Here is a 22,714-nt window from a genome sequence, read left to right on the forward strand (position 1 = left end):
TCAACAACCTATGACGTCATCACTTCTATCCTTCACTTGTCGCGACCTCATCGGAAAGGAGGCATAGGAAGTTAGGTAGCGCATATCCAGGCGGGAAACTAAAGTGACCTGTTAGCCCACTTAATCCTCTTGCAACAAAATTTGAAGGCAACAGCGGTGCGCGCTGATGTCATCCATAAAAATTACTTGCTGTGACCTAATGAAAGCCTGCATAAACAACTGTTAGCTACCCTAGATTTCCTTAAAACACTAAATGAAACTGAACAACCACTGTTTAACACTGTTTAATTGCAAATGTTCTCAACCACATACACATGGAGGACTTCTTGCTTGAAATGCTCCACCTGAAAATCTGCTGGTTTGATTTCGATATACTAAAGTACAACTACTGGACGATTGTACAGTAAATTCAGTTCCTTTCATGTTGGTATGACAGAACAGTGGTGACTTTGCGCAGCAGCAAATCACACAGAAAATAAAACTAGCACAAAAGTTTCTAGATTTACAGTGTCACAATGATCGTTTACAAATTTCTCCAAACGTAAAAAAAAAAACAGCAATAGCTACTACCTGTATTTAGAGACTAGAGACCACAGTTATATATAAAGCAAGTTTAAACTGTAACTTCCAGCGCAAGAAATTGGTCTTACCCAAATTTCCAACTGTACAACTTCAGTTAGTTATGCGAATGGCACATGAGACTCGGTGAGCAGTGGATCACTGGTTGCAGAAAGTTTGTAGCGCCCCCAGTCCTTATGATCCACTGGCCACCGTGTCACGTGTGTCATCTGCATAATGTGACATCACAGAACTGATGGCTTCTTCATTCCTTGAAAAAGATTGGACTTGTGCAGTTGAAAACTTGGGTAAGTCCAATTTCGTATGTAGGAAAATATAGTTGAAACTTGCTTCATAATGACTTCTACCAACACTAGTGATGCATACCTAAACCCAATTTTAGGTTCAGGCCTGGATTCAAGTCCAGAAGTTTAGGTTCAGTTCCGGACTTGTAAGTCCGGACCTAAACCCATGGCATATACAAAATTGCATTTTGGCAACCTTGCAATGTTGTCTGGGTGAAACTTTGGCCACATAACATGGAGGCCGGTACTTGACGATGCCCGATGGCAATGTTTTCTTCGTTTTGCAGCAAAGATTTTACAATCTACGAAAGGTTTTACGTGGTTTGGAAAGAAAAGGGGTGTGTGAAATGGTCTTTTATGGAAATAAGTCCAGACTCGGTTCTTGACTTTTAGGTTTTGTTGGACTTGAACCTAAACATTCTTACAAGTCTGTATCCAAGTCCAGTGAACCGGTATGCATCACTAACCAACACAGATGAAGTTTCAAGAGACAGTAGAGGCTTAATCACTGTCCATTTCCATGTCAGCCTGGCCCTGACTGCCCGAGTCTCCCACGTCATCGCTGGACGGTGGGGCTTCCGCGGACTGTTCCACTGCGGCTTCTGGTGCGGGGGGTTTAGACACCTTCTCCTTCTCACTGTCATAGCCTTGTTCCTCCTCATCATAGTCACGGGTAACCTGGGCAGGTATAACAACAACCATTAGGTTCTGAGTCATATTGGGGCTCGAAATACTGGGTGCATGTGCACCATAGTGCACCCAAATTTGGAGCTGTGCACCCAATTTTTTACTGTGGGTGCATTTTCGTAAGTTAACTTAGGCCACACCAATTTAATTTCTTGGTTAACGGATTTTTCTAGAAAAATAATGGAGCGGGCTGGCGAAAAAAAATAAAAATAAAAACAGGCCTAGGCATCCTATTATGGCCCAAAATGGTACAATAGGAGCCATGAAGTCGACACACCAGGCTGGTTCAAAATTTAAACAATGAATTTTGAACTTTTAATGATACTACTGCATTGAAAGATAGAATGACTGTAACAAGTAGTAAGAAAAGGACTGTTTTCATAGCCTGGGTACCATCCCCAGTAGTATATTCGCAAACTCTATAACTGGGTCTGGACTTGAACACATATAAAACGATTGGTCATGACGTCACGTAATGAGCTAGCCCGAGCAGCGGGGCTTCATTTGATTGGCTGAGCCTCAGAGGCGACGGCCAATGGCGCACCTGCATTATTCAAGTGATGTTTGTTGTTTTGTAAACACAGATCTTCGCGCGAGTGTTCCTTTTCTCGGTGCGTTCTTTTTTTTTACCGGTAGGACGCCCAAAACATCACGAACAAAATTATTCAATGCATCTTTTTGCTCATTTTTGAGCGACGATATTCCGTCTAAATCGTCCAAAACCGACGTGATTGCAAGGTCAACATCAACCTCCGTGAGCTGAGCGGCTTGTGCGTTAGCCATGTTGATGATTTATCACGGAAAGACTGACTACGGCTATATCATGTGCGCTTTAGCGTTCGGTTCGCCGTCGGACATGTTGATGATAAGGCGTTCGGACGTTCGAACGGACGCTAACGTCGCCGTTCGGACATCCGAACAGCCCTTACCTAATATGTACACACCCAAAAAAGGGCTTAGACGAGTAGGACCAATCAGCGCGCTCGTTCAAAATCTGAACGAATATTTAGACTCCAGACGCTACATATGTGTTCAAGTCCAGACCCAGTTATAGAGTTTGCGAATATACTACTGGGGATGGTACCCAGGCTACTGTTTTCAATTGTTCAGGGCAAAATATGAGCATTTTGCAGTTGATTCTGAATTTTTATTTTTATTTGCAAATCAGAAAAAAATGAAGCGGCGAATCCGTTAAACAAGAAATTAAATTGGTGTGGCCTTATGTAAAGATGTTCAATGTATAGTAGTATACAGCATATTTGTAACTTTTAAGTGTCAGAAAAATACTAAAAATCTTTGTCATGGTACTTTTCTTTAGAAATGAAACTTAAGTTTTGCTGACATTCTACCTGTAAAAGTTTGCTGACATTCTACTTATTTCATCTCATTATACATGTTATATGGTGCACCCCCAAATTTTTTTGTGCACCCAATTTTTTAGGTTGGTTGCACCAGTGCACCTATTTCCAAAAATGAATTTCGAGCCCTGCATATCAAAGCCTTCAAATTGGTAACGCTTTCTCTTCTCAGTATTTGGGAATGTGTAAGGGAGCTCAACACAAACCACAACCAGTTGACTAACCCCCTTCCATAACTGTGTGGCCCAAGGGCTACAGAGAGATGGGCACCACCCTACACACCATATCTACATTGTAGGTGTTGGAAGGAACTTCAATATACTTGTCAATAAGTGTCAACGTTTTAAAGGTGCAATTTCCGGGTAACAAAACACATTTTAATCACCTTTTCATTCTTGAAAAATAAATAGCTAGAAGCAGCCTATGATATAAAACAAGCACTTTTCCATCAGTGACATCACATTTTTGTGTTATGGATATGAGCATGCCATGGGACAGGATTGACTTACCACATCAAAATAAGGCCACACCAATTTAATTTTTTGGTTTACGGATTTTTCTAGAAAAATAATGGAGCGGGCGGGCGAGAAAAAAATAAAAACAGGCCTAGGCATCCTATTATGGCCCAAAATGGTACAATAGGAGCCATAAAGTCAACACACCATGCTGGTTGAAAATTATGTGGTTGAAAATTATGAATTTTGAACTTTTAAGGATACCACTGCATTGAAAGATGGAATAACTGAAACAACTACGAAGAAAAGGACTGTTTTCAACTGTTCAGGGCAAAATATGAGCATTTTGCAGTTGATTCTGAATTTTTTTTTTGCAAATCAGAAAAAAATGAAGCGGGCGAATCCGTTAACCAAGAAATTAAATTGGTGTGGCCTAACAGAAAACTGAAATCCAGTTTTATGGCCCTGAACTCGCTTTGGGCCATGAAAACTCAAAGGTCATGAATTATTTTCTTCTAACCAGTACCTTGGCCTCCTTCTTGTCCTCTTCCTGCTCCTTGCTCTTGCCTCTGTGTTTCTCCTTGTCCTTCTCCCGGTCTCTGTCCTTGTCCTTGTCTTTGTCCTTCTTCTTCTTCTTACTCTTGGTGGTGTCTCGTTCCCGGCTGCCGCTGCGGTCTCTGTCCTTATCCTTATCCTTCTTCTTCTCCTTCTTATGCCTGGACATGCACAGAGGAATCCAAGTTATTTACAATACAAATGGACCCATTGACATCTTGTTTGTTTGTTTTGCATAAGTAGTAAACCACCTCTAGGCCTAACACACCAGTTTTGTAGAGTAACACGACAGCAAGTAATTTTTATAGACGACATCAGTACACATTAATTTTCCCGATTTTGGAAAAAAAAAAAGAAATTGTGTTGCCTTCTGACAGTGGTCAACATGCCGAAAATGGCAGAGATGTCTGTTACCATGCCGGAAGGTGGATGGTAGATAACTATGAAGAGAGGAGACAAGAAAAGGCTGTGATTTAATGTTTTAACACTGGTCGCATCAATTTTGGAAAGTCACAAGGCATTTGGAAACTCAAGTAAAAATTGATTTTCAACATTCAAGTTTCACATCAGTGTGTAGCTCTTGGTGTAATGAGCACAGTGATATGAAAATTATTGTTCTGCAGTGTTCATAACTTAAGATATCATTAATAATAAATACAAGCAGACCGGTGGTCTTTCCTAACAGCCCGTCAGGCCTAACAACTAGCCAGCAAGTTTTAATTACAGGACCTTCGGTCTAAAGGCACTAGACTACAGGTGTAGAATCCCAGCCCGCGGGCTGATTTACTCAAAAACCATTCAGACCGTCAGTTTAACTTCAGCCCGCGGTCTGGAATTTCTGGTCAAAGAGGTGCAAAAAGCCCAAAACAATGGCATGGAAGGCGTGAATTGATTGATGTTTGCAGACTGTCTGTGCCAATTTCAGCCTGGTGGGGTAAGGATTCAGACCTCACGGACTACATCTCAGCCCGCGGTCTGATCCAAGTGATGTGTAAAACTTCATTCTCAGAGCAGAAAATAAGGAAGGAGAGCATAATCCACACCCATCTGTTAACAGTGTTGTACATTTTTGCCGCTTTCAACCTCATTCACTCACTCAATCACTCAGCTTCGCATGCTCTTTCCACTACATGTAGACCACAAAAAAGAAAGAAGAGCTTACAAACACGTTCTGTACCAGCTAGTGGTAGAAAATGAAACATTTTTTTCTCATGAGCATCCTGAATGTCATTGAAGTTCAGTTCAGTTCAGTTGAAACATTGGGAAAATTATGTTACAGACAGTTTTGCCAGACAAAATTCTAGTAATATGAGCAGGAAGCCTAATACATGCATTGCAACTTAAACCTGCTTTCAAGCAATGGAGTTATAAAATCCTCAGTCCATTTCTGTTCAACCATGGTTCAACAGTTCTCAGGTAATTATTCTGATCAAGGAACAATTGTTATGCAGGATGAAACTAAGTTTAGCTATTGTTCTTGACATGCAAATGCCACTGTCCAATTATCAAGTTGGACTATTGTTGAGTTACACGTCGAATTACAGTACCCCTATCTGGGCAGCTTGACTACTGGGTCACCCAGTAGGAGCCGAAAAGATGACCGACTATCTTAAAAAATAAAACTAGGATTCTCATCATTAATTTCTTGTTCATAATCTAAATCTAATCTAATCATAATACTACAAACTAGTTGAGGGATAGAAAGATTTGGCCAAGACATGGTTCTCAACGTGTGAACCCAGGCCATCTGACACTGTCATTATATACAATGTCATAAGGTTTTCTGATTGGATATTTTTTCGGGCTATTGAGCTACCCAGTGCAAGCTGCAAAGACCATGTCACCCATGTCTGGGTACTAGTAGCCCGACCAGACTCTCTAATTTGATAATTGGACAGGTATGAATGATAACATGCATGGAAATTAATTTTGAAAATTTTCTTCCTGCAGGAAATTTCTGCAGGAAAAACCTACTAAGACATTGTAGATTCCTGCAGATAGAATCCTTCCTAGAAATTTCGGCAGGAATGACTGTATAATAAATATATACAACTGTTAGGCCACACCACATGTAATGTAGTCTCCACCAGACTCCTTTGCAGACTAAATAAATAGTAGCAATCGGCTAGGGCATGGAGGTAGCTCCATGGCTAAGGGGAACATCATTGGCCAGAGGAGTTGGCCGGCCATAGAGACTAAATATAATGCCATTACTTGTTTCTCAGACTCATTCACTTGAAGAAGAATCCTGTTCTATAAAATTACAACATTACATCAATATTCTCTCAAGGTCACCCTTAGTAATTGATCAATGATCATCTGATTTTTTGTATGTCATGACAATTCATGCAGTCTGATAACTCAATGAATGCTTTTGCTTCGGAAGCAAAAGCATCCCCTTTCTGCAGTTGTAAACACGTCTAACATTGATCAGATTCTGACTGGAGACTAACTTCAAGTTGTTGCTTGGAAGTTAGAACTTGTTAATTTTATCATAATCACCTCCCCTCCCCTTTTGTCACCCATTTTTAAAGAAACTGTGTTCTTTGTGTCTAGGGGATAACAAGCCTTTACAATGTAATTCATAGGCTTATTGAGGGATGTCTATTATCACTCTATGGTGACATTTCCTTGGGCAAATGTTGGCCCTCCAGGAGCCAAGGAGCTAGCCTGGCAGCAGTCTGGTACCCATGTAACAGTGGGGGGGTTATAGGCGCTACAGCTCGCCCCTGTTTCTTACACCCAGGCTACCTGGTCTGCTATCATACATGTACATCCTGCGCTGTACAAGCATTTTACGTTCTGTTCCTAAATTTTTGGGAAATATCCAAACTGAATGAACAGCTCTTTTCATTATATATATAACCTATTTGAGATGTTTCACAAATATTGTAACAATTAGAAAATTTTCTACTTTTTTTAAATCATACTTTGAAATTATCTAGAAACATTGTGTTTTTTTTTCGAAATGGTTACAATTTGTAATGTGGAATATAGCAATATAGAATTGACTCTAGGCCTTGGGCAAGCACTTCCAATTAAATTGTAATTTAGACTTATTACAAATCCTGTAAAGATTCTCATCATTAATTTTTTGTTCATAATCTAAATCTAATCTAATCATGACACTACAAACTAGTTGTGGGATAGAAAGATTTGGCCAAGACATGGTTCTCAGCGTGTGAACCCAGGCCATCTGACACTGTCATTACAATGTCATGAGATTTTCTGATAGGATATTTTTTCGGGCTATTGAGCCAGTGCCAGTGCACCCATGTCAGGGTAGCCCGACCAGACTCTCTAATTTGATAATTGGACAGTGGTCATTTGCATGCCTGGAACAATAGGTGACCTGAGGTATGACCCGCATGACAAAGGTGCAGGAACAGAATAATTACAAAAGAAAATGTAACATGAATTTCCTAAAGCATTGTACAACTCCTTGCACTGAAAGCAAGTTCATGTTGCAAATTGAGGATCGATTCCTTGCTTTTTATGTTTTCAGTGTACATCGGCTGAGGCTTATACATGGCAGGATTATGGCACTAAAACTCGAAATGTTTTCCTTTTGATTTAAATGTTTCCATGGAGTTATTGTTTATCTGTTAACCATGTCCATTCATCTTGTTTTGTTGTGACCTGTACTTAGCCAAGTCTTCATTCTTTAAAAAAAAGATAAATTCTACCCCATGATGTTTCAAAGGGAATTGGCCAGGGGAGTTGCCCATCCAAGTAGGACAGATTGGACTATACCTGCCAAACAGAAACTGTAAGTGACCATGAAGTGTCCTCAAAAGTTGGCTTCCAACACCACAACCAATCAGGTCTAATATGAAGTGTTCTTGCTGAGACAAGGGTCTTTTATGATGCTATCTGATCTTTTTTAGTCATAACCGTTACACAAATGTTACACCCCGCCCAGGTATCAGCCCAGGTAGCACAGCAGGAGCAAAATCCACCTCCTCAAACATGTTCAAAAAGCTTTCTACTAGAAAGAGACTTTTTGCAGTCTTAATAGCAGAACAATTCTTCCCATGTACAGGAAAAATTCTTCCAGTAGAAATTTCTGAAGCTTTTGCAGAAAATGTTCAAAATGAATATTCATGAAAGTTATCATCATTCATACCTGTACATCATACTTGTCAATAATATGTAATCACTTATTGAAAATATTAGCTGAAAATGTGAAGGGTGTTTATTAATATGAAGTGATATGAAGTGAAGTGTAAACCATCATCAATCTGGAAGCATCAATTTGGCAGCATATTTTTGTTTCCCACTTTCTGTTTGGTGTTTAAAGTCTGAAGGTTCTCTATCATAAGGCCTAATCATCAGCCCAGCCTGTCCACAGACCGACAGGCCTGTTCAGGCCCGCGGGCTAACCATTGAGCCCAGACCTCTCATGAATTTATCACAAACTTGTTAATTACACAGGTGTGAAAATGTGAATTCTCATTAATTCAGTGGTTTTCATGGGGTGTTCATGAGGCTAATTGGATGCGGTCTGGATGCGGGCTGGCTAACTCAGGCCGCGGGCTAAAGTTTAGGACTGCCAGGCTAAGCTGCTGGGCATGACGGTGTGTGTTCTAGACCGCCAGGCTTGCAATTTTTAAAGTCAAATATCTTGATAAATTTGTACATTCTGACCATAAAAAAAGCAACCTGGTACTGAAGATAGCTTGATCTTTCCAATGGCATGCAAAAGTTCACTGTACATCCAGGAATAACAAAGTTGAAAATCAGGGGTTTCAACATAGGTGTCTCAAAATTCGGAAAGTGACATTCCAAAATTGAGGTGACCAGTGTTTTTTGTTTCTTACTTTGATGCAGTGATATGTGATACTGGCTGTGTATATGTGATGTTCCCACTGAATCAAAACCATTTATACAATGATTGAGTCAAAATTTTAAAATGTAGGAACCTTGTTTTTTTTGGGCCTGCCTTGTTTTTTTGGTCCACTTGCATTAGATTTGAAGTCTGCGGAGGGTGTCATCCATAAAATTTACTTGCTGTGGCCTAAGTACAACCTACGTAAGACCAGACTGTAAGGTTCGAACCACTCACACCGGGAAGGATCCATGCTCTTTTCAACAAGTGCGGTGGGATCTTCCACACTCTCCATGTGTGGCTCTCGTCAAACCCAGGACCTCCAGCTTTACATCTTACCCAAGAGGATGTCCCTAACTGAAACTATGTACTCATATTCCCCCGAGTCAAGTGAGGATATAGGTGTAATGTGCCTTTCCTTAGGGCACAACAGTGGAGTCTGTCAGGGATTTGAAGTCAGAACCTTTGGATTTTGAGTCAACACTAGCGGCACAAGACCACCATGTCTTATAAAAAAAACATTATTAATTTCGTAAACTCAAACACTGAAAAGTCCATAGCAAAGTTAGAATCCTTCCCACACCATTCTGTGTTTAATCCAGACTGTATTGATTAAGAGATTTATAAGCATACATGTATATACTGGATGAGTAACTGTCATAAACTTTTCAAGTTGTTAGTGTGACCTGGCTGGGGTTGGAACATTCAGCATTGGTCTAAAATGTATATGTGTTTTTGTATTAAGAGTGAATTTCCGCTTCATTCATAAATTTTCCAGGAAGATACATTTTTTTTGTATACTCAGGTTGTAAACTTGACCTGTGTGTCAGGCCATACTCAGGTTGTAAACTTGACCTGTGTGTCAGGCCGTCCTGGTTAAACATTTAAAAAGACACAATAATGTACTAGTATCGATCTTAAGTATGATGCCAAAGTGCTTACTTGGAGGAGGAGGGTCGTCTTGCCGGGGACTTGGATGGCGACCGTTTGGGCGAGCGGGAACGTCGTCTTGGGGACCTGTACACATCAAAACAAGTTAGCAACAAACAACAACAAATGAAAGATCTCACAGAGTCACACCACCATGACATATAGTGTATTTACAGTTGTTGTGAATGCCTTTGTTTATTCATTATTGTGATTTTTTTGCCGATTCTCTGCATAGCCAGTCATTTCCTCCTAGCCTGCAAGGAGGCCATTTTGACCTCCATGTTGAACTTGCCAGTCTGTGGTTACAACATTTCCCCCCATTGCTTCCTGTGACTCCACTGTGTTCAAATAACTATGGACACACATGCAAACAAACCCACACACCAAAACAAAACCTTAAGCTTTTAGGTAAAAACATTTAAGCAGAAACTACACTTAGGATCAATATTAAGGAGAATACAATGTTGTTATTTTCTACATAATTATAGTTCTTGATTAAGTTTCCACAAATTTTTTTATCTAGTTTATTTGTTGTGCAGAATTCATGTACATCGTGAGTGAAAGAATGTAAAAGCCAGTAAAACTTTTGCAAAATCCTGTAAACTGTGTGCACTAATTATCTGCAATCCTGTGTGGTTACCTATGATGCATACATTGTACACAACCACACGCGAGTACACAAACACCTACACACCCATGCCCGTAGCCAGGGGATGAACCCCCCCCACAAGGCTCAAAGGTCCACTTTTTGGTCCACTTTTTATCTAAAGGTCCAAGATTTTTCTTTAAAAGATGGACTGATTTGTGTCACCAGCGAGGCTGGAATCGAAGGAAAACTGCTCACTTTGTCATTGAAAAAAGTTATCTCTGATTTCTTGTTTGAAATCCTCTAAAAGCGCTGGAAATTCCATTTCGGAAGGTTCATTTTTCAAAAGGGAGCATGCCCCCGTACCTCCCTAGAAACCTCGGGCTCGCCTCGTGCCCTCAAGCAGTGGAAAGAACCCCCCTCCTCATTCAAAATTCTGGCTACGGGCATGACATCTTTTACTCTAGAAATGCCATTCAAACAATAACTGAGATGGCTTTTGATCCTTGTAGAACAGCTTGTGATCAGCATGCTCTTAGATGGAAAGTTATTCTAGACCTGTAGTGTAGATGGAAGAAGCACGTCAGCAAAACGTACTGTGCCTGCGCAAACCCCCCATTTTTCACAATTTCCGGTAGATTTTTGGTCAATGTTACATTAGAATTTTGCCTGTTGCAGACGATATTTTTTCTGACATAACATTTGGAAACTACAGACGGAGTGTTGACCTCATATGCATGAATACGACCTTATATGAGATGTTCTGCTGAAGTGCTATGCACAATACATTATGGGTTTCGTGCAGGTGCAGTACGTTCTGCCAACGGGCTGACTGGAGAAACAGTAAGACAGACCTGCTCTTGCTGCGGGATAAGCGGCTGGTGGTGCGGTAGCTGCGCGGAGGTGTCCTGCTGCGAGACCGCCGTCTGCCCCTGACACACACACAACAACAACAGGGCTCATCTTCAATAACACATCCAATAAATAACTTATCAATTTTTTTAATGCTAAGGCCACACCGACTTAATTCTATGGATGACATCCTCCAAACACTCCCAAACTAGTGCACGCGGGCGAATAAAAGAAATTCCGGCCAAAAATAAAAATGCTACTAAACCACAGGAATACAAAGCTGGTATTGTGAATATGCGGCAGTACATAACGACAAGCCGGCACATGCTATTTTTTTGTGGAATTTATGAATCAGCACTGTACGTACATTTGTATGTACTGAGTTCTTGAGTCGTGGAGCTTCAGTAGCCTGGGTGCCGTCCTCCAGAGTTACCACTGGCTCTGCATTGTCGCTAACTACCATGGAGTACCCAGGCCTAGAGTCAGGCCAGAGCCTCGGGGGACGTGATCTTTTTTTTTTGAGAACAGGTGAAAATCAATGTGCGCATGGCGGGATGTCATCCATAAAATTAAGCTGGTGAGGCCTAACTTTATTCTCTAAATCTGTGTCACATTTGCTGTAATTAAACTGAAGACGATACTTTGTGCTTTCTTTTGAGTTACAATGATTTTGATTTTTAAACTTACATTAAGGGTTTCAAATTCAAGACACATATGAGTATTTTCCATCATTTGTCTTGAACATAAATGAATACATGAAAAAGAAACATTGCTCATCTCTTTTGTGCCAAATCCTAGGTACATCTGAGCTTTTTCATAAAAGGAAACCTTTCAAGGAAATTTTATTTGTGTTAAGGTTCAACAACAAGAACTGTGCATACAGAATTACAGATAATAGGATAGAAAGTATAAGAATTTGTGATTGAACCATAATCCTTTAAGAGATGCGTTTGGTGAATCAAACCACGGGTTGAAAGAAAAAGACAGAGACACAGAATAAAGCAACATCCAGGAATGTTCCACATATGATCACAGGGGGTTGCAATAAAACAAAATACAGTTACTGTACAGGCTCACTCAAACTTTACAGGCATTTCTTTTCTGTCATCTCAATTTTGTTAGACATTTTGTTTAACATTATGTCAAGCATTGAAAGAGTCTGACAGAAAAATTTTGAAACCTTGACCTTCTGATACGCAATTTCTTGCATTTTGAGATGTGATGGAAGACTAAGTTTAATATCTTTCCATTATCTTTAGGCCACACCAATTTAATTTGTTGTTTCTCAGATTTTTTAAAGAAAATAATATGGAGCGATAGGGGGAAAAAAACAGGCCAAGGCACCCCATGATAGCTGAAAATGTTACAATACTAGCCATGAAGTGAACATACCAGCGTGGTTTATAATCAAAACTATAGATTTTGAACTTTTAATGAAACAAAATTGCACTGTTACATTGACAAACTTTAACAACTAGGAAGAAAAGGACTTTCTTCAACCATTAGGGCCAAAATATGTCTTTCATTGAGCATTTTGCAGTTGATGTAGAACAGAAATTCTTTTTTTTTTTTTGCAAATCAGAAAAAAACGGACAGGGTGAATCCAAGAAACAACAAATTAAATTGGTGTGGCCCTAATGGCACATGAAAGATGACGGACTGGGCACAATTTTTGTCCGTCACGAGTGGCAAACTTGACTGAAAGACAGATGCTAGCTGGAACACTGGTGTACTGATTCAGAACTGCCAAATTTTGCTGACTTTATTGCAACACATCAATGATCTTTATGGTCCAGTCCCTATGTGCTTACTTGGCTGTTGTTGAATGTCTCCTGGCAGGTGATTTGGATGGCGAACGTCTATGTAAGATTGAGAGAACAGTCAGCACCCTTATGTCATTAGTAAAGTCTTACAGTCTGTGGATAAGTACACAGGATCACATAGACAGGCTCCACCCCTTAGGAATTGCCAAAAATGTTTTTCTCGGAACGAGAAAATACTATTGGAACTATTCAATTCCTTTGTTTATTAGTGTTAGTAGCACAGCTGCTATTATATTAAAAGAGGATGCAAGTGCAAAGGAAAATTCTTTAACATTACGATACCAATACAGCAATGCTACAGGCAAGGCCATTATGATGCATTGTGGGTAAAGTGGGTCATTTTTGCCCTTTGGCTATTCAACACTTTAACACTTCCCATAAACCTTTGCTGACCTGGCATGAAAAAGATTTTATGCAATTTTATACATGATACAAGCTAAAACCTTGGAAATCGGTGCATTTTCACGTGAGAAAATATATTTCACACCTGTTTTTGGGGGAATGAATTCAATATGGCTGTCGTGCTGGGGATTCTGAACCTGTTTTTTTTTAGGATTCTAGGTAAGAGGTTAGCAAAGGATTGTGGGAAGTATCCACTTTGAAACATTACCCACAATGCATCACCCTGTACATGCCCACAAACCATGAACTTAGTTGCAGGCAGCATGTAAGAAGTTAGTTTATTTTCAGTATGTCATCTTCATTATGGAATATAGTATTACGTGTATATCAGACAGCGTTCAGCTAGTAGCCTTACCGGGATCGAGAGCGTGACCTTCGCTCGCGGGAACGTGACCTGCGTCTGCGCGGGGAACGGGAGCGTCTCTTCGGGGACCGTGACCTGGACCGGCGATGTCGGCTCCGGCTGCGAGACCTCCGGGACCGCGATCTGCGGAACAAGCAGGTGATACATCGTGTGTTAGCAGTAGATCTGGTTATTTTTGCACCATCGATTCTAAGGCCACAACAATTTGATTTGTTGTTTCTCGGATTTTTTCAGAAAAAATTAGGAGCAACAGGGCGAAATAAAAATTAGAAAAAAAAAAAACAGGCCAAGGCACCTCATGATAGCCCAAAATGTTACAATATGAGCCATGAAGTGAACATACCAGGCTAAAACTTTTAATGAAACGAAATTGCATTGTTACATTGAAAAACTTTAAGAACTAGGAAGAAAAGGACTGTCTTCAACTGTTGGGGCCAAAATATGTCTTTCATCGAGCATTTTGCAGTCAATTAAGAACCGAAAATTTTTTTCTTTTTTTTTTGCAAATCAGAAAAAAATGGACAGGGCGATCCGAGAAGCAACAAATTAAATTGGTGTGGCCTAAAGTCAACTAAAAATGTAACTAAACTGCTAACTTCAATACCTGACTTGTGCTAGCAATTTGTAAATTTTGCAAATTTGTTCAACAAGTGAACATGTACCCTTTCTAAATAGTTTAAAACATCAATAGTAGTGTAAATTCATTGATTTTAGCTTGCACTTTTTGCAAAGAGAAGGGCTTGAAATCCCACTTGAATATGCAGGTTAGTGCAGGTAGAATTGGAACTGTTCAGGTACATGTATTTCTGATGTCTACCTTCACATAACCTGCACTGGTCCATGTACTGGGTCATGTAGGTGTATGTGGAATTTTATTTGCTGCATTGAGTGTTATCACCTATGACATGTATTAGAAATAATAGCAATGGTTTCTTAATATTTTTAATGGGATCTATGCTTCCTAAACTCTAAGTCTAACTGGTGCCAGTAAAATTTGTCTGGTACTGGTAATAATTATCTAATGTTACCTACAACAGTGCAGGTATGCAGAAAAAAGTATTTTGAGCCCTAAGAGGGAAAGAAGATGCGCATGGTGTTTTAAGTTTGGAGTGAAAACAATTCTCTACATACAGTGCAGACACCAGAAATGCATATTTTCATGGCGACATCTTTAGGCCACAGCAAGTAAAGTAAAGTTTATGGATGACATCCTCCGCAGACTCCAAATCTAATGCGAGCGGGCGAAAAAAAACAAGGCGGGCTGAAAAAACAAGGTTCCTACATTCTCAAATTTTGACTCAATAATTGTACAAATGGTTTTGATTCAGTGAGAACATCACATGTACACAGCCAGCATCACATATCACTGTAAAAAAAACATCAATTTAAAAAAACAATACATTGAATCAGAGTCTTTTCTTGTCTCCTGTCTTCATAGTTATCTGACATTCACGTTCCGGCATGGCAACAGACATCTTTGCCCATTTTTGGCAGGTTGACTAGTGTCAGAGGGCAACAAAATTTCTTGTTTTTCCCCCAAAATTAATATGTGCGCTGATGCCATCCATAAAAATTACTTGCTGTGGCCTTACTAAGTAAACAACCCTGTGAACATGTCCAAATGTCCAGTACTGCTCACCTCCGTGGTGACCTTGACCGTGAGCGGCGCCTGCGGGAGTACGAGCGTGACCTTGACCGGCTCCGTCGACGTTTGTCCTCCTTCTTTTCTGAAACTTCTGAAGACCGTAAGGTTGGCTTTTCTAGAACCAAAGTTTCAACAGCAGGGCATTTGTCTCAAATCACAACTTCAAAATGCAGAAAGTCATTAAAAAAAAAAAACGACCGTGTATACACGTGCTTTTATTAGTGTTAATGTTTAAGAGCACATCACTGCAGAGAGAGACACTTTAGTCTAGCGGGAGAATGTACCTATGGTTGGGATTTGCAACAACGTGGCCGCCGTCATAGTTCCTGCATTTGGGTTGAGTGGAATACATTACGCACAAGAGGACTACTGCCCAATTCAAACAATGCTAAACAACATGAAATTATCAAATATACAAACCAAAACTTTGAAAGCTATGGGTAAAAGTGGGAGATTTCAGACTATTTTTTAGGGGGGAGCTTACTCTGCCCACATATATCAGTGTTCCAGCTAGCATCCATCTTTCCATCATTTCAGAACAAACTTTGCCTAATGCATAATTTTTGATAGACTACAGTAAAAGAACCTTGTAGAGGTATAGCAAGAGATGTCATTAAATCAATCTACCAACAAAATTTGTCCCTCAAAATGCAGGAAATGGTGTTTCAGAGGATCAAGATTTCAAAATTTCCCGGGGACAGAAGTCCTCAAAATTAAGTTTTTTTCTTATTGTCCCAGTACTGTCCTGAAAATATACTTCAATTGTACCGAAGTGAGGTTGAACAGTCCCAACCTGTTTCTCGGGAGGTATTAGTATGTATGACAAGTTGACAACAAGTTGAAGTCAACTTAATTTCTTTATGTTCTGACTCTAGACAAGAAATTTGTGGGGCTTTTCCGAGCCAAAAGCCGGGACGCCTGTCTGATCGACAAAAGTAAGGCTGACATTCTGATGTTCATTATTTTTCTATTGTCCCAAAAATGTCCCAAAGTGACTTTTCAGGTGTCCCAGCCTAAATTTTAGTGGTCAGTGGCCATCGGGACACTGTTAATTTTGAGCCATAGACACCCCCAGAGTTGTCATGCTGGTGCCTTTTGCACTCAACATGATGTTATTTGAAAGAAAACTGAGATGACGGAAAAATTTCAGGCTGGCTAGAACACTGTGTCTTGTTGACAGAGATTGTTTCCTTGGGCTGAAGCTTGGCAGGGATTTCATGTCTGACCCTGGTCTCCAAGCAGATGTTGGGATGGAGTTGTGTTTGAGCCGACTGTCACAAAAGCCGGCCAATAACAAAATGTTATCTTTTTCACCACAACATCTGCTTGGAGATCACATGTAGTTACAAGCAGCATCATTAGATTTCACATTGGCATAGAATTTTGGACAATCAATTTTTGGACAATCAAAAATCAGTGATACAAGAGTTTGAATCAAAAAGTTGACCAAAAAATTTGAAAATTTTGCTGTATTCATTCACTGTGAAAAAAGTCTTCAAATGCCTTGAAGACTTTTGAGGAATTATGACATTCTAACATACAACGCTAAATAATACTTCATGATTGTACCATTGATATACAAAGTCAATTATACTTTGGTGTCGGGAAACATAGTACACATTAAAAATTGCAAGTTGATGGAATTTTTCCACTTACAATGTAGCAATTGACCAACATTATAAAAACAAAAGTTAAGAAAAAGAGAGAAAAGGTGGACTAATACTTTGGTATGACAACTAGTTGTTTGGAATTTTGGTTTACCACACAAAGGATATGCCCATATCTTAACCATGGTGTACAGTACTGTCAAGTCGTATTCTAAGTCATATTCTAATTTTATACTTCACTGTGAGTCAAACGGGACGGTAAATCGAATGTCAAACTCCTAACTTTATTTCAACTGAAAACAGAGTCTCAGACTTTGAATGAAAAGGCAATAATAAGCTGGTTCAATGTTTAAACTGCACAAGCGCAAGGTGAAGCCTCAAACTTGTAAACAGTCCTCGTTGTTGGTAACAAGTCCAGAAGTGTTGGCCTTCCGCTTTAAGATAAAACATACAGTACAGATCTCAGGTTAACCTGCAGGTTTTACAATCCGTTTTAACTAGTTTTTTTCTTGTGCAAAAGTCGTGTAAATTGCATTTAAATCATGTTTGAAAGCTATGCAACACGCAGTTAGAACTCCCGAACCACGTACTAGAGATGAAGTGATTTCAATGACAATTGCATAGCTCTTGCACATGCTCTAATCAGGAAATGCATGTCTTTTTAATCACATTTTACACATGTGTAGATTTGAAGTCAATTGAGATCTGTACAGTACATTGTACATCATATTTAATATTCCATGATGTTCCAAACTTAGTCCAATTCTAACAACAAAAGGCTCATCTCAGCAACTTTCCTGTTAACATCAAACGTCCTGACCACCCCTATATATATGTTTGGTTTGTCCGACTACATGACATCAATCAAGGGACCATGGAATATTCCACAGTGACATTCTGGGGGTGGCCAGGCTTGTTAGCAAAAACCAAGACACAACAGAAGGCACAAGAGAACCCAGCAGCCAAGCGGTAAGTAACAGTTGCAGTGAGTCGTAGCTAGCATGCAGTCAAACTGTGTGTTGTGTCAGTCTTTCCATCTGTTTCTTCCTCTTGTACTCAGCACTACCAGCAAGTAATAAACTCCATTCCAAAATGTACAACAAAAATTTTGTGCCAATTTCTGTTCATCAAACATTAGCAAAAACATACTACTGTGTATTCTCTAATGTTTGATGTAAGGGGTATTACATTTAAAAACTCAGGATTTCAAAGATTTGGGGTTGAAGTTGTCCAAGTGCGATACCTTTTAAAAAAAGATCGTAGTCTTCAATCCTACGTTGAATTTTCTTTGATTTTGGCACCATAGTTTGAAGTCAAAACATAAAACCGCTTGTTTTTTGTAACATACTGTGCTTTTACACAAGTAAGGAAGAACTCTGTCCATACTGTAGTGTATGTCTGTGTGTGTACATGTCCTGAATTCCCTCTAACTGGGAAGTGCTGGGTTATCAAACTGATTATAAGAGGTAAAATGGAGGATTATGAAGTCAGAAATGGCATCCTTGCTTCCATCCTGGTTGGCAGGGTTGGGACACGAGGGTGTGCCTTGGTTATGTAAGCCAGAACTATGCAAACAACCAATGACTACTGTTCTCTGCCATGCACCTTGACTCTCAGCCCATGCAGTTGTTGAGGGGGGGCATCCTGTGGTTCATGGTACAGTGATCTGCTACCAGGGCTCAAAATACTGGGTACATGTGCACCCAAATTTGGAGCTGTGCACCTAATATTTTTCTGTGGGTGCACCCAGATATTTTTGTAGGAATTTTTAACATTAGAAGTGTATAATAGTATACCGGATATTCTTTGTCTCCAAGTATCAGAAAAATAATAAAATCTTTGTTGTAGTACTGTCTTGTTTAAGATTTTGAAGTTAGCTCTCATTTTAGATTTAAGCTCAGAAGAGGAGCAGTAAGACCTGCAATTATGTTTTGTTTCATATGGTGCACCCAAAAAAAATTTTGTGCACCTAATTTTTTTAGGTTGGGTGCACCAGTGCACCTATTTCCAAAAATGAATTTCGAGCCCTAGCTACCCAGAGTTCCAAAACAAAACAGAAAACTTTCAACTGAGCTACGAAAAGTTTCCCTAGGACAGAGCAAACTGAATCTGAGCCTGTAGAGTGCTTTTAACCATAGAATTTCACTTCTTGGTGAAGCATGATACACACGTCTTTTCATACTTTAGCCCAACCATACATAGGAACAAAATGTACACATTTTTTTAGTGCTATTCACCTAAACTCTGTGTTTCTTTCCGCAGGGCTCAAAATACTCAGGGTGCATGTGCACCTTAGTGCACCCAAATTTGGAGCTGTGCACCCAATTCTTCTCTGTGGGTGCACTGGTGCACCCAAATATTTTTGTAGGTATTTTTATACATTTTAAATGTATACAGGATATGCTTGGCATCTAAGTATCAGAAAAATAACAAAATCTCTGCTGTAGTACTTTACTAATATTTTGAAGTCAGCTCTCATTTCAAATTTAATCTTAGATTAGAAGAGGGGCAGTAAGATTTTATATGGTGCACCCAAAAAATTTTTTGTGCACCCAAATTTGGGTGCAACAGTGCACCTATTAAAAAAAAAATGAATTTCGAACCCTGTGACAGCCAGGATAACATGTAACGGATGTGAATGTGATGTTTAGGGTGAGCAGAAGAGCGGAACACCGCACCATGAACCCGGCTGATGGACAGAATGCCCGGCTAGTTCCACACCTGGGGCGCCAGGCCCAAACATACACAGAGGTAGTAGTGCTGTTCTCGTTGAATGACCACTTGCCTGCATTGAGGGCGGAGGAGATATGACTCTGTGCTTCTCGCACTTGGTTCAAGACGGCGTCAATCTGGGCCACGTGGGGGTTGGTCAGGGCCACAGGTTTGTTTAGGGCGATGTTGGAGTAATTAACCCTAATATGCGACATACCAAAGGATTAGAGAGAAATGGAGAATACAGTAGGAAGAGAGAGTTTGGGCGCACCTGGCTCGATGGCGGCTGTGATTAGAGCCTCCGCATCGCGGACTCGTTTCATGGCCTCCTCGATTTCCCGGCGCTGTGCCTCGGGAGTCTGAGTCTGGGGCTTGACGATAGCATTGTTGGAATGGTTAATCCTGGAAATTAAGGTTTAGAGCCTATGAGACATTGGGTGGTGTGTCGCCGGCACACTAACAAACCGTAAGGTAATCATACACTAAACAGGCTTTGCAGGGGAGCCCTTCCTTCTAGGATGCAACAAAACCCCATGTGCAGCCTCAATAATAATTTGAATTGATCAGAAAAAACCATGTGGAACGTAAAACATTTTCTTTTACATACATCAGTAAAACCTCATGTCGACCCTTAATAACAATTTTCTGTCATCTGTACTAGCAAAACCCCATGCGGAGTCTCTAAAAACATTTTCCTTTTATCTGCACCTTCAAAAAACTGAGCAGAAACAACCCTCTGCAGTTCAAGTTGTACACAGAGGGGGCGCTGGTGCACACATCCCAGAAGGAAGGCGTTGACAGAATGGTAGTTTGTGTTAAGTGTGAACTGGGGGGAAACAAACTCCCTGTAGGGCTCGTGGCAGCCTATTCACGGCCCCGTGTTCTCACCGCCGAGCCTGGAGTAACAATAACAGTCACATTACTCTCCACATACACCCAAACGTCAGGAGATACCAGCTTTACAGGCACAGCAGGGTTTGCAACGTGACCTTTTTTTTTTAAACCAAATTTTAACGTCATTTTTCCCCAACCGGGGGTTAGACGTGCTTGCACCAAGTACATTGTACAAGTCTTTTTTTGAAGCAGGATTTTTACGGCTGGACACTCTTCCTAACACCAACCCAAACCCCAGTAGGGCCTGGGATCCCTCTAACTGAGGGGGGAAATGCATGTTAAATGCCTTTCCCAAGGGCAAAATGTCTGGGACCTTAGCCTAGGAAAAAAAAAATTGTGTTTCCTGTTTCCCTACCGACCCTAGAAAACCCTACCAACCCTAGTATTTTTTTTAAGGAATCCTAGCAAGGATATACTTTTTTAGAGCTGATCAACCTTTTCTAGCTCCATGATCTGACACCTGAGAGATGAAACATTGTACAACAACATTGACATTGAAAATATAGGCGTCCTCATGCAAGTTTTACTTTGTTGAACTGTATTGTATGACTTGGATGAACTTGGATCGCTATCCAAAGTAAAAAAAAAGTTAAGGAAAAAAAAGATAATCCCTACATTGTACCTACCGACCCTAATATTTTCAGGACTGAAACAGGAAATACAACATTTTTTTTCCTAGGCCCTACCACTCAACATGTGGAAATATTCACTCTCCATGTTTTTGTAAGAAAAATGTTTTGCCTTTAAAATTTGATCACGACAGCGAACCCTGTGCACCACAATGGCATCATACGTGAGATGTTTGTATTGTAACCACTTTTAGAAATAGAGGGAACAAAATTTAATAAACCACAACATCACTATGCCAAAATCCATTATGTCACCAAATATAGAAACACTTAAATCTTGCTACCCTTTAAACTGTATCATCATATCATACTAAATCTATTCACAACTGTCTGACAAATTCACAATTTCCTCATGTGAATGTCAGATATACTGTTACCAGTGACATGTAACATTGTAACAAGAAAGTTCTGCTAGAGATCTAGAGGTACATGTACATACATGTAAACCCCTCATATACTATACACTTAATGATAATCAAGACATTACGAGTTTTCTTCAATAAAACAATCGTATCTAACAGTTGTTGATCACATTAACACTACCAAAGGGAAGCATCACACTTTCCAAGCATTTACATGTATCCTAGGAAAGCTACAAGCTATTTTCCTAAAATCATAATTATTATGAAAACATCTAGATTTGTTTTATATGGAGCTGTGTATGGTCTTTATCATACTCATATCTCAAAATACCATAAATAATTTCAGTAATAACTTGTATGTTAGAGAAGTCAAAATAATAGAATTTTGGTATCTACACAAGTAACTTTTTACAAATAAAAGGATTGAAAGTACAACTGTATATCATTAAACATTGTGAAAAAACAGCTGTGTATTTTTATCCAATTTTTTTGGTACTAAAACATAAAATAACTTCAAATTTCCCAGCTGTAAAATACAGACACTTTCAAAGAAAAGTGTGTAAAAAAACGTTGACATACTTGAGTGGTCGGTTTCCGAACATGATGCCGTTATACTGCAGGGCCTTCGCCACGGATGTCTGGTCAGCAAACTCCACGAACGCGAAGCGCGTGGGCTGGGTCTCGTCCCCCGCCATCCGAACGTACTTCACCTCACCCACTTGCTGGAAGAAATTCAGGAGCTGCTCGGCGGTAACCTACGAGTGACAGGAAGGTCAAGTCACACTCATACACACTGAACAAGTGTTGTCTGAAAGACCTGTCAATCGAAGTCATGAAACAGGAAGGAAGGAGAAAGGAAAAGGAGGTTTTTGATTGGTGTATTTGCTAATTGTATTAACTAAATCAATGTTGTGCCATAGTGTTTAGGACTTATTAATAGAAGTTTAGTTTAAGAAGTTAGAAGGAATTAGTTTAGTCCTGAATTATACTATAATAGACAGACTTTTAGTAAGTTGAAGAAGTAGTATAGTGTTGCCACACAGAGGCATAAAGCGGGGAGGATATTACGTTTAAAGAATAGGTTGTGTAAGAAAATACAACATACGTCACCCCTTCAACTTACAGTGGCGGAGTCCAAGTTGCCCACATAGACTGTCCTGCG

The 22,714-nt window shown here is 39.9% G+C and overlaps 1 protein-coding gene across 1 annotated transcript in view; it reads right to left on the bottom strand.

The window, feature by feature from the left end:
• Positions 1 to 268: 268 nt before the first annotated feature.
• The window catches only part of LOC109468111 (serine/arginine-rich splicing factor 11-like), a 31,470-nt gene continuing 9,024 nt past the window's right edge, over positions 269 to 22,714 (bottom strand). The window contains exons 8-19 of the mRNA XM_019766356.1: positions 22,676 to 22,709; positions 22,132 to 22,307; positions 19,935 to 20,069; positions 19,741 to 19,868; positions 15,633 to 15,674; positions 15,343 to 15,463; positions 13,695 to 13,826; positions 12,926 to 12,973; positions 11,117 to 11,194; positions 9,689 to 9,763; positions 3,890 to 4,079; positions 269 to 1,541 (exon numbers count right to left, since the gene is read on the bottom strand). Coding sequence (XP_019621915.1) covers positions 1,365 to 1,541; positions 3,890 to 4,079; positions 9,689 to 9,763; positions 11,117 to 11,194; positions 12,926 to 12,973; positions 13,695 to 13,826; positions 15,343 to 15,463; positions 15,633 to 15,674; positions 19,741 to 19,868; positions 19,935 to 20,069; positions 22,132 to 22,307; positions 22,676 to 22,709 — 1,336 coding nt within the window. The 3' untranslated portion in view covers positions 269 to 1,364. The remainder of the gene's footprint in view (positions 1,542 to 3,889; positions 4,080 to 9,688; positions 9,764 to 11,116; positions 11,195 to 12,925; positions 12,974 to 13,694; positions 13,827 to 15,342; positions 15,464 to 15,632; positions 15,675 to 19,740; positions 19,869 to 19,934; positions 20,070 to 22,131; positions 22,308 to 22,675; positions 22,710 to 22,714) is intronic.

Source organism: Branchiostoma belcheri, unplaced genomic scaffold (assembly GCF_001625305.1).
Source record: "Branchiostoma belcheri isolate BF01 breed outbred unplaced genomic scaffold, Haploidv18h27 scaffold192, whole genome shotgun sequence".
In the NCBI taxonomy this organism is placed as follows: Eukaryota; Metazoa; Chordata; class Leptocardii; order Amphioxiformes; family Branchiostomatidae; genus Branchiostoma; species Branchiostoma belcheri.